At 42.4% G+C, this 12,313-nt stretch overlaps 1 protein-coding gene across 1 annotated transcript in view; it reads right to left on the bottom strand.

Annotated features, from left to right (window-relative positions):
* SLC30A9 (solute carrier family 30 member 9) overlaps positions 1 to 12,313 on the bottom strand; it is a 588,622-nt gene that overhangs the window by 12,832 nt on the left and 563,477 nt on the right. The window contains exon 17 of the mRNA XM_053704010.1: positions 266 to 379. Within this exon, the coding sequence (XP_053559985.1) occupies positions 266 to 379 (114 nt within the window). The remainder of the gene's footprint in view (positions 1 to 265; positions 380 to 12,313) is intronic.

A 12,313-nucleotide genomic window follows, 5' to 3' on the forward strand; every position in this document is an offset into this window, starting at 1 on the left:
GTATATCCAGTTCCAGAGCATTCACTCTGTTTAAGCGGCCCATGTAGGAGAAGCACACTTTGCCAGCAGCCCCCCAGGGTAGATAAAGCTTGATAACCTTGGTATATAATAATGTGTGTCATTAGGAGATAGTGTGCTGCCGTTAAAATGAAAGATTTCTTTACAACAACAAAACAGCAGATTTAAAATGCATTTTATACAGTACGTTTTAGATGTTACCCACTAGCTAAATTAAATGTCAGTGATATCTTATTTAAAGGCTTACCTTTAGCTCCTTTTCAAGTCTGTCAACCTCAGCTCCTAGTGTGTCTATGATATTTTCCCCATGTTTAAGCATAAAAGCTTCTAAATCCTCGGGTGACTTCACCTGTTGAATTTCCTGTTTCACAAAAATAAGGTCATCCATTACTGAAGTATAAAAAGCTCACAATAAAGTGACAAAACAGGAACAGCTTACATACAAAATGTAATTAATGTTTTAGCATTTTCACATGAAATTTAAATTTGTTGGGTATAGAGAATACTTTTCAAGCTCTTTGGATCACTTTGTAAGAACACAACAGCTGGGTGCACAGAAAGGTACACACATATAATTTCTACCACCTAGCACAGTCTGGTATAACAATAACGCTCAGCCCCGTATACTACATGTCTAGGCACTGAAGGTAAAAGCCCGGATGAGTTTTAAAAACAGAATTTATGTTTACCTGATAAATTACTTTCTCCAACGGTGTGTCCGGTCCACGGCGTCATCCTTACTTGTGGGGATATTCTCTTCCCCAACAGGAAATGGCAAAGAGCCCAGCAAAGCTGGTCACATGATCCCTCCTAGGCTCCGCCTTCCCCAGTCATTCGACCGACGTAAAGGAGGAATATTTGCATAGGAGAAATCATATGATACCGTGGTGACTGTAGTTAAAGAAAATAAATCATCAGACCTGATTAAAAAACCCGGGCGGGCCGTGGACCGGACACACCGTTGGAGAAAGTAATTTATCAGGTAAACATAAATTCTGTTTTCTCCAACATAGGTGTGTCCGGTCCACGGCGTCATCCTTACTTGTGGGAACCAATACCAAAGCTTTAGGACACCGATGATGGGAGGGAGCAAATCAGGTCACCTAGATGGAAGGCACCACGGTTTGCAAAACCTTTCTCCCAAAAATAGCCTCAGAAGAAGCAAAAGTATCAAATTTGTAAAATTTGGTAAAAGTGTGCAGTGAAGACCAAGTCGCTGCCTTACATATCTGATCAACAGAAGCCTCGTTCTTAAAGGCCCATGTGGAAGCCACGGCCCTAGTGGAATGAGCTGTGATTCTTTCAGGAGGCTGCCGTCCGGCAGTCTCATAAGCCAATCTGATGATGCTTTTAAGCCAAAAAGATAGAGAGGTAGAAGTTGCTTTTTGACCTCTCCTTTTACCAGAATAAACAACAAACAAGGAAGATGTTTGTCTGAAATCCTTTGTAGCATCTAAATAGAATTTTAGAGCACGGACAACGTCCAAATTGTGTAACAAACGTTCCTTCTATGAAACTGGATTCGGACACAAAGAAGGTACAACTATCTCCTGGTTAATATTTTTGTTGGAAACAACCTTCGGAAGAAAACCAGGCTCAGTACGTAAAACCACCTTATCTGCATGGACCAGATAGGGCGGAGAACACTGCAGAGCAGATAACTCAGAAACTCTTCTAGCGGAAGAAATTGCAACCTAAAACAAAACTTTCCAAGATAATAACTTAATATCTACGGAATGTAAGGGTTCAAACGGAACCCCTTGAAGAACTGAAAGAACTAGATTAAGACTCCAGGGAAGAGTCAAAGGTCTGTAAACAGGCTTGATTCTAACCAGAGCCTGAACAAACGCTTAAACGTCTGGCACAGCTGCCAGCCTTTTGTGAAGTAAAACAGATAAAGCAGAGATCTGTCCCTTCAGAGAACTCGCAGAAAATCCTTTCTCCAAACCTTCTTGTAGAAAGGAAAGAATCTTAGGAATTTTTATCTTGTTCCATGGGAATCCTTTAGATTCACACCAACAGATATATTTTTTCCATATATTATGGTAAATTTTTCTAGTTACAGACTTTCTAGCCTGAATAAGAGTATCTATTACAGAATCTGAAAACCCACGCTTTGATAAAATCAAGCGTTCAAACTCCAAGCAGTCAGTTGGAGGAAAACCAGATTCGGATGTTCGAATGGACCCTGAATAAGAAGGTCCTGTCTCAAAGGTAGCTTCCATGGTGGAGCCGATGACACATTCACCAGGTCTGCATACCAAGTCCTGCGTGGCCACACAGGAACTATCAAGGTCACCGAAGCCCTCTCCAGATTGATCCTGGCTACCAGCCTGGAAATGAGAGGAAACGGTGGGAATACATAAGCTAGGTTGAAGATCCAAGGTGCTACTATTGTATCCAATAGAGTCGCCTTGGGATCCCTGGATTTGGACCCGTAACAAGGGACCATGAAGTTCTGACGAGAGGCCATCAGAACCATGTCTGGAATGCCCCATAATTGAGTTATTTGGGCAAAGATTTCCAGATGGAGTTCCCACTCCCCTGGATGCTCCTCCATCGCCAGGGAACTCCTTGTTACCCCCTGATGGTTGATATATGTAACAGTCGTCATGATGTCTGATTGAAACCTTATGAATTTGGCCTTTGCTAGTCGAGGCCAAGCCTTGAGAGCATTGAATATCGCTCTCAGTTCCATTATGTTTATCGGGAGAAGAGAGTCTTCCCGAAACCATAGACCCTGAGTTTTCAGGGGTTCCCAGACCGCGCCCCAGCCCACCAGACTGGCGTCGGTCGTGACAATGACCTATTCTGGTCTGCGGAAGCTCATTCCCTGTGACAGGTTGTCCAGGGTCAGCCACCAACGGAGTGAATCTCTGGTTATTTGATCTACTTGTATCGTCGGAGACAAGTCTGTATAATCCCCATTCCACTGTCTGAGCATGCACAGGTGCAATGGTCTTAGATGAATTCGTGCAAAAGGAACTATGTCCATTGCCGCAACCATCAAACCTATTACTTCCATGGACTGCGCTATGGAAGGAAGAAGAACAGAATGAAGTACTTAGAAGTTTTGATTTTCTGGCCTCTGTCAGAAAAACCTTCATTTCTAAGGAAACTATTATTGTTCCCAAGAAGGGAACTCTTGTTGACGGGGACAGAGAACTTTTTTCTATGTTCACTTTCCACCTGTGAGATCTGAGAAAGGCTAGGACAATGTCCGTATGAGCCCTTGCTTTTGACAGAGACGACACTTGAATCAGGATGTCGTCCAAGTAAGGTACTACTGCAATGCCCCTTGGTCTTAGCACCGCTAGAAGGGACCCTAGTACCCTTGTGAAAATCCTTGGAGCAGTGGCTAATCCGAATGGAAGTGCCACAGGTAATGCTTGTCCAGAAAGGCGAACCTTAGGAACCGAAAATGTTCCTTGTGGATAGGAATACGTAGGTACGCATCCTTTAAGTCCACCGTGGTCATGAATTGACCTTCCTGGATGGTAGGAAGGATCGTTCGAATGGTTTCCATTTTGAATGATGAAACCCTTAGAAACTTGTTTAGAATCTTGAGATCTAAAATAGGTCTGAATGTTCCCTCTTTTTTGGGAATTATGAACAGGTTGGAGTAAAAACCCATCCCTTGTTCTCCTAATGGAACAGGATGAATCACTCCCATGCTTAACAGGTCTTCTACACAGTGTAAGAATGCCTGTTCGAAGATAATTGAGACCCGTGGAACCTTCCCCTTGGGGGTAGTTCCCTGAATTCCAGGAGATAACCTTGAGAAACTATTTCTAGCGCCCAAGGATCCTGAACAACTCTTGCCCCAGCCTGAGCAAAGAGAGAAAGTCTGCCCCCCACCAGATCCTTCCCAGATCGGGGGCCAACACTTCATGCTGTTTTGGTAGCAGTGGCAGGTGACTTGGCCTGCTTACCCTTGTTCCAGCCTTGCATCGGCCTCCAGGCTGGCTTGGTTTGAGAAGTATTACCCTCTTGCTTAGAGGGTGTAGAATTTGAGGCTGGTCCGTTTCTGCGAAAGGGACGAAAATTTGGCTTCTTTTTAGCCTTAAAAGACCTATCCAGAAGAAGGGCGTGGCCCTTTCCCCCAGTGATGTCTGAAATAATCTCTTTCAAGTCAGGGCCAAACAGTGTTTTACCCTTGAAAGGGATGTTAAGCAAAAGCGCTCTGCGCGCCACGATAGCAAACCCTGAATTATTCGCCGCTAATCTAGCTAATTGCAAAGCGGCATCTAAAATAAAAAAGAGTTAGCCAATTTAAGAGCTTGAACTCTGTCCAAAACCTCCTCGTACGAAGATTCTTTATTGAGCGACTTTTCTAGTTCTTCGAACCAGAAACACGCAGCTGTAGTGACAGGAACAATGCATGAAATTGGTTGTAGAAGGTAACCTTGCTGAACAAACATCTTTTTAAGCAAACCCTCTAACCTTTAACCCATAGGATCTTGAAAGCACAACTATCTTCTATAGGAATAGAAGTGCGTTTGTTTAGAGTAGAAACCGCCCCCTCGACCTTGGGGACTGTATGCTATAAGTCCTTTCTGGGGTCGACTATAGGAACTAATTTCTTAAATATAGGGGGAGGACAAAAGGTATGCCGGGCCTTTCCCACTCCTTATTTACTATGTCCGCCACCCGCTTGGGTATAGGAAAAACATCAGGGGGCACCGGAACCTCTAGGAACTTGTCCATCTTACCTAATTTCTCTGGAATGACCAAATTGTCACAATCATCCAGAGTAGATAATACCTCCTTAAGTAGTGCGTGGAGATGTTGAAATTTAAATTTAAAAGTTACAATATCAGGTTCTGCTTGTTGAGAAATTTTCCCTGAATCTGAAATTTCTCCCTCAGACAAAACCTCCCTCCTGGCCCCTTCAGATAGGTGTGAGGGTATGTCAGAACAGATATCATCAGCGTCCTCTTGCTCTTCAGTGTTTAAAACAGAGCAATCGCGCTTTCTCTGATAAGTAGGCATTTTGGAAAAAATGCATGCAATAGAATTATCCATTACAGCCATTAATTGTTGTATGGTAATAAGTATTGGCGCACTAGATGTACTAGGGGCCTCTTGTGTGGGCAAAACTGGTGAAGACACAGAAGGGGATGATGCAGTACCATGCTTACTCCCCTCATTAGAGGAATCATCTTGGGCAATATCATATCTATGGCATTATTATCCCTACTTTGTTTGGACATTATGACACAAATATATCATATATATTTAAATGGGGAGACACATTGGCTTTCATACATATAGAACATCGTTATCTGATGGTTCAGACATGTTAAACAGGCTTAAACTTGTCAACAAAGCACAAAAAACGTTTTACAATAAAACCGTTACTGTCCCTTTAAATTTCAAACTGAACACACTTTATTACTGAATATGTGAAAAAGTATGAAGGAATTGTTCAAATTTCACCAAAATTTCACCACAGTAACTTAAAGCCTTAAAAGTATTGCACACCAAATTTGAAAGCTTTAACCCTTAAAATAACGGAACCGGAGCCGTTTTTACATTTAACCCCTATACAGTCCCAGGTATCTGCTTTCCTGAGACCCAACCAAGCCCAGAGGGGAATACGATACCAAATGATGCCTTCTATAAGCTTTTTCAGTGGTTCTTAGCTCCTCACACATGCATCTGCATGCCATGCTTTCCAAAAACAACTGCGCATTAGAGGCGCGAAAATGAGGCTCTGTCTATGACTAGAAAAGGCCCCCAGTGAAAAAGGTGTCCAATACAGTGCCTGCCGTTTTTATTAAAACAATCCCCAAGATTTAACAACTATTAAAAGTAATAATCTGCCAAATATACTTAGTAAAGTAATCGTTTTAGCCCAGAAAAATGTCTACCAGTTTTTTAAGCCCTAATGAAGCCCTTTATTCTTTTACTTAAACTAAGAAAATGGCTTACCGGTTCCCATAGGGAAAATGACAGCTTCCAGCATTACCGAGTCTTGTTAGAAATGTGTCATACCTCAAGCAGCAAAAGTCTGCTCACTGTTTCCCCCAACTGAAGTTAATTCCTCTCAACAGTCCTGTGTGGAAACAGCCATCGATTTTAGTAACGGTTGCTAAAATCATTTTCCTCTTACAAACAGAAATCTTCATCTCTTTCCTGTTTCAGAGTAAATAGTACATACCAGCACTATTTTAAAATAACAAACTCTTGATTGAAGAATAAAAACTACATTTAAACACCAAAAAACTCTAAGCCATCTCCGTGGAGATGTTGCCTGTACAACGGCAAAGAGAATGACTGGGGAAGGCGGAGCCTAGGAGGGATCATGTGACCAGCTTTGCTGGGCTCTTTGCCATTTCCTGTTGGGGAAGAGAATATCCCCACAAGTAAGGATGACGCCGTGGACCGGACACACCTATGTTGGAGAAATAGAGGCTAGTTAGTCACCTTCAATAGTAGCTGAACAATGTGCAAAATGGTTAAGCAACATTTATCTCTGCACTTTTGGTCAAACCCTCACTCAAAAATAGCCTTCTTATATTGACAAATAAGTGGTAGAATCTACAAACAACAAGTATACTGGAAATTCGAGTAATAGATTGATGTAAAAAGCAAATGTAAAGTTTCAGTATTTTATATACGTTACCCCTCTTAATACACTGCAGTGCATTAACACGAGGTAAGAACTCCTCATCAACATGTTTTTGATCCAATTAGAATCTTTAGTCTAGAAAGTTTGCTTTAATTTGGAGAATCCAGTGGAGACCTTTTTTTGCTGGCACTAATAAAGCTGTATGACTATGGCATATAGGGTGCTCTACTTGAGGTCCTCCCTTTTTTAGTTCTATAGCTGCGATTAATATTTACCCTTATTAATTAATTTGTAAAATACAGAACTATCTAAGAAATTTTTTGTGAGTCAAAGATTATTGCAGAACCTCTGTATCCTGGTTATGAGCCATTTGTTAACCAGAATGAGATCAAAACAAAATGTATGTTTACCTGACAGTCCACAATTCATCCCATGTGGGAATATTCCCCTCCTGACCACTAGGCAAAAGACACCTCAACATACCAGAGCCTTAAAATATTTCCCATGATCCTCAGTCATACATATAGCCAAGTAGATGGGTAAGAAAGAAAAGCAGGAAAGATAAAGTGCAAAAACAAGTACTGAAATCTTTTGTTTTTCTCCCACATAATATTTGAAAGCTCTTACAACATCCAAGTTGTGGGGCCGGGCAAAAAGAAGGAACAGCAAGTTCCTGGTTAAAGGTACCTGTAGATACTACTTTAGGAAGTAAAGAATAGCTAGTGTGAAGAACAACCTTATCCTGATGAAAAATTAAAAACGGAGGTGCGCATGAAAAAAAGAAAAACATTTTAGCTGAAGAAATAGCAAGAAATACAAATAACAGTCCAAGATAAACGATTAAGGTCTAAACCAGTGTTTTTCAACCAGTGTGCCGTGAGAGATCCTCTGGTGTGCCGTGGCAGACTGACAACAGTGCGGGGTGTTCCTCTTTCAAATTTTGAAATATTGGAAGGTATGTGACAGGCTCATCAGGCATCATTTACAACCATGAAATTGACATTCATTCACAGGCAATCATTATTATTGTTTGTGAATGAATGTAAATATGTCATGTATAGTTTGTAGGAGGCATGGCATGACAGCACAGTACAGTGTGTATGTATGTATGTATGTCCTGTATTAGGCTACAGTGTGTGATTTTGTAAATTTTTTCGATGATGGTGTGCCACAGGATTTTTTAATGTAAAAAAGTGTGCCACGGAAAAAAAGGTTGCAAATCACTGGTCTAAACCATGCATCTACTCAAAAGGAGAAGTGTGAAGATAAATTTATTAACCCCTAATCTGCCACTCCGGACATCGCCACCACTATTAAAATGTATTAACCCCTATTCCGCCGCTCCCCAACATCGTCACCAGTATAATAAACCGCAGCCCTCCCGCATCGCAAACACTATTTAAATATTATTAACCCCTAATCTGCCGTCCGCCCACACCGCCGCTATAATAAGCCTATTAACCCCTAAAACCACAAGCCCCCCCAACAAAATATGCTAAAATAAACTATTAACCCCTAAACCTAACAACCCCTTAACTTTAGATTAAAATTACAATTTCCCTATCTTAAATTAAATTAAAATTTACCTGTCAAATTAAATTAATTAATTTTAAACTAACAATTAAACTAAGATCAGTATTAAACTACAATTAAACTAACTACCAATTAAATTAAACTAAATTACACATTAAAAAAATCCTAACCTTACAATCCTATCCTTACAAAAAGTATCTAATTACAAAAAAAAATAAAAAAATAACTAAATTACGAAAAATAAGAAACAAATTATCAAAAATAAAAAAAGAACAAACTACCAATGGCCCTTAAAAGGGCCTTTTGTGGGGCATTGCCCCACAGAAATCAGCTTTTACCTGTAAAAAACAAAACAAAAAAAACACCCCCCCAAAAGTAAAACCCACCACCCCCACAACCAACCACCCCCAAATAAAAACATAAATAATGCAGACCTTTCAGAGACCTGACTGACAATCCTTTCTCCAGACCATCCTGGAGAAAACACAAAAACATTAATTACGCTTACCTGATAATTTCCTTTTCTTCAGATGGAAAGAGTCCACAGCTGCATTCATTACTTTTGGGAAATAAGAACCTGGCCACCAGGAGGAGGCAAAGACACCCCAGCTAAAGGCTTAAATACTCCTCCCACTCCCCTTAACCCCCAGTCATTCTGCCGAGGAACAAGGAACAGTAGAAGAAATATCAGGGTGAAAAGGTGCCAGAAGAATATAAGGACGCCCCACATAAAATTATGGGTGGGGAGTTCTGGACTCTTTCCATCAGAAGAAATGGAAATTATCAGGTAAGCATAATTTATGCTTTTCTTCTTAAATGGAAAGAGTCCACAGCTGCATTAATTACTTTTGGGAAAACAATACCCAAGCTATAGAGGACACTGAATACCAAGATGGGAGGGTACATAGGTGGCCCATACGGAGGGCACCTGGCCTGAACCTCTACCCAATAAAAAAACCCTGCTTCGTCCGAAGCTGAGAAAAGTTTAAGAGGCAAAACCCCAATGACACTGACTCGCAGTTAGCTCAAGAGCCAAACTAGAGCCGTAACAGACTCGACTGAGCCAACAGTCCCCCAGAAGACACAGTCGCCCAACAGACGGTCCCCAACCACTCAACCCCCACAAATGAAGGGGACACCAGCTGAAACCCCCAAAGGGACAAGGCAAAAGGAGAACTGAGGAAACCAAAAGGTCCCCTAATACAAAAGAAAACACCTCCAAGAGTGAGCCCAGCTCACAGAGACCCAAAGGGACCCAAACAGGGAAAGGAGGCCATGCCTATACCAAGCGAATCCCGGGATAAGACCAGGCACAGAGACAGAACAGACGTCTCCCCAATATCCTGCAAGCACGGAATGGAACTGAAGAGGCAAAGTCCTCCTAGTGTCTGACCATAGAATACCAAGGCCTTCGAACATGAAAAAGTGTGTAATACACCCAGGTGAAAGTTGAGAACACAAGAGTCCATAACAGGACGAGACAGAGGGTACTTGCGAGGAAGAAGAAGCAGTCAAGCAAGAAACAGACTGCAAAAGCACGAGTGCAGGCTCCAGGCAACCTAAGTCGCCGGACCTACACACAGGTCCCCAAAAAAGGGGAACACAAAACCTCAATCGAGGCCCCCCAAGAAGGAGAGTATACCCTCAGAACCCGAAAGAAGAGTAAACCCTCTTCAGAAATCAATGGAGCAAGTTGAAAGGAAAATCTATACCTTAGCAGACTGAACTAATAGGACAGACTCAACAAGCTCACACATCCAGAGGAGACTGCGACCCGAACGCAGCGCCTTAGACTGCTCAGCCATCCTGACCTGCAGACCCACACCCAGCTGGACCAACCCAGCCTCAGGGATCCAAGACAGGGGAACAAGAATCCCGAAACAGGTACAGGAACAAGCGTAAGAACAGCACAGCTATCCACACAGAGTACAAGTACAACCCGACTCTGAAAACAGACATCAAGTTCATAGACCTAAGGATCTATAAAATAAAGGCCCAGCATTCAGGAGAATCCCCAAGCAAGGACTCCATCTCCATAGGGAGAATATCCCTTAAAGAAAAGGGATGATGCCGGAAGAAGAACTCCTCAAGGCCCGAAGCCACCAGCTAATGGGAAGATAAATTCCCAACAGAGATATCCTAGAAAAGGACCCCCCTACAAGTAGCTTGCCAAGCAGAGGCACAGCCAACCCATTCGTCTGCAGAGCAGGGAATCCACGGGAACACTGGCAAGCTAACCAGGGGAATGAAACCCTAAGGCGCACCAGAAAATGGACATCCAGCGCCAGCAGCTGGGTATGAACCAACAACCCTTGAGGCACAAGCCACACAACTAACCACTCTGGTCAGGTTGATGGAGCAAAGACATAGCCCAAGTTCCCACAACCGTGGAACACCCCGACCAGCTCTGAGATACAAGACTACAAAACCACCAAAAACTGGGTCAGGAAAAAGGCCAAGCGAAGCTTCAGCAACCAGAAGTCTCAGGGATAAAGACAGGTCCGGGCACCGAATAGTTCAGGAAAAACCTTACCCTAGAACTAAACACCCCAACTGGCCAAAAAGCCAGACACAAGGGATATGGATGCATATCCAGAGAATCTGGATAGCGAGAAGAAGTTGAAATCCCTGACCAAAGGAAGGGACCACCCCTATCTAAAGTCCAACGCTCCAAGGAGCAAGGCTAGAAGCCGTATAAAGATACTTCTCAAAGCCTCCAGGACAATCAAGGGATACCTCGAGGTAAAAAAAAATCCTACTTGCAGGACTAGTCTCCCTAACACCTCCGCACAAGCAGAGGACACAAGGAAGAGAAAGACACTAAGCCTACCCAGCTCCGGAAAACCCAGAGCTAAACAAAGTCCCCGCAGGCAACAATCATCACCCAGAAACACAGATCCCTAAAAGGAGATCCAACTCACCCGGAGACAATGGAAGAAGACCCAAAGGTCCAGTGACGTGAGGTGAGGTCAGAGGCTGATTAGGCTATTAATAATGTTGCTTCATTCTCTTGTTATTCTTTGTTGAAGGATATGCAGCAATGCACAACTGGATGCTAACTGAACATATTAAATGAGCCAATGACAAGAGGCATATGCACAACTACCAATCACCAGCTGCTCCGAGTAGTGCATTGCTGTTCCTTAGCCTACCTAGGTATGCTTTTCAAAGGATACTAAAAGAAAAAAGCAAATTGGGTAACATAAGTAAAATGTAAAAGTCTTTAATATTGTATGTTCTATCTGAAACATAAAAGAAAAATGTTGTGTTCTGCTGAATATATCCCAGCTGTAGAAAAACATAATTTATGCTTACCTGATAAATTCCTTTCTTCTGTAGTGTGATCAGTCCACGGGTCATCATTACTTCTGGGATATTACTCCTCCCCAACAGGAAGTGCAAGAGGATTCACCCAGCAGAGCTGCATATAGCTCCTCCCCTCTACGTCACTCCCAGTCATTCGACCAAGGACCAACGAGAAAGGAAAAGCCAAGGGTGAAGTGGTGACTGGAGTATAAATCAAAAAATATTTACCTGCCTTAAAAACAGGGCGGGCCGTGGACTGATCACACTACAGAAGAAAGGAATTTATCAGGTAAGCATAAATTATGTTTTCTTCTGTTAAGTGTGATCAGTCCACGGGTCATCATTACTTCTGGGATACCAATACCAAAGCAAAAGTACACGGATGACGGGAGGGATAGGCAGGCTCTTTATACAGAAGGAACCACTGCCTGAAGAACCTTTCTCCCAAAAATAGCCTCCGATGAAGCAAAAGTGTCAAATTTGTAAAATTTGTAAAAAGTATGAAGCGAAGACCAAGTTGCAGCCTTGCAAATCTGTTCAACAGAGGCCTCATTCTTGAAGGCCCAAGTGGAAGCCACAGCTCTAGTAGAATGAGCTGTAATTCTTTCAGGAGGCTGCTGTCCAGCAGTCTCATAAGCTAAACGAATTATGCTACGAAGCCAAAAAGAAAGAGAGGTAGCGGAAGCTTTTTGACCTCTCCTCTGCCCAGAGTAAATGACAAACAGAGAAGACGTTTGTCGAAATTCCTTAGTTGCCTGTAAGTAAAATTTTAGAGCACGGACTACATCCAGGTTGTGCAGTAGACGTTCCTTCTTTGAAGAAGGATTTGGGCATAAGGAAGGAACAACAATCTCTTGATTGATATTCCTGTTAGTAACTACC

This window comes from Bombina bombina, chromosome 2, assembly GCF_027579735.1.
Source record: "Bombina bombina isolate aBomBom1 chromosome 2, aBomBom1.pri, whole genome shotgun sequence".
NCBI lineage: Eukaryota > Metazoa > Chordata > Amphibia > Anura > Bombinatoridae > Bombina > Bombina bombina.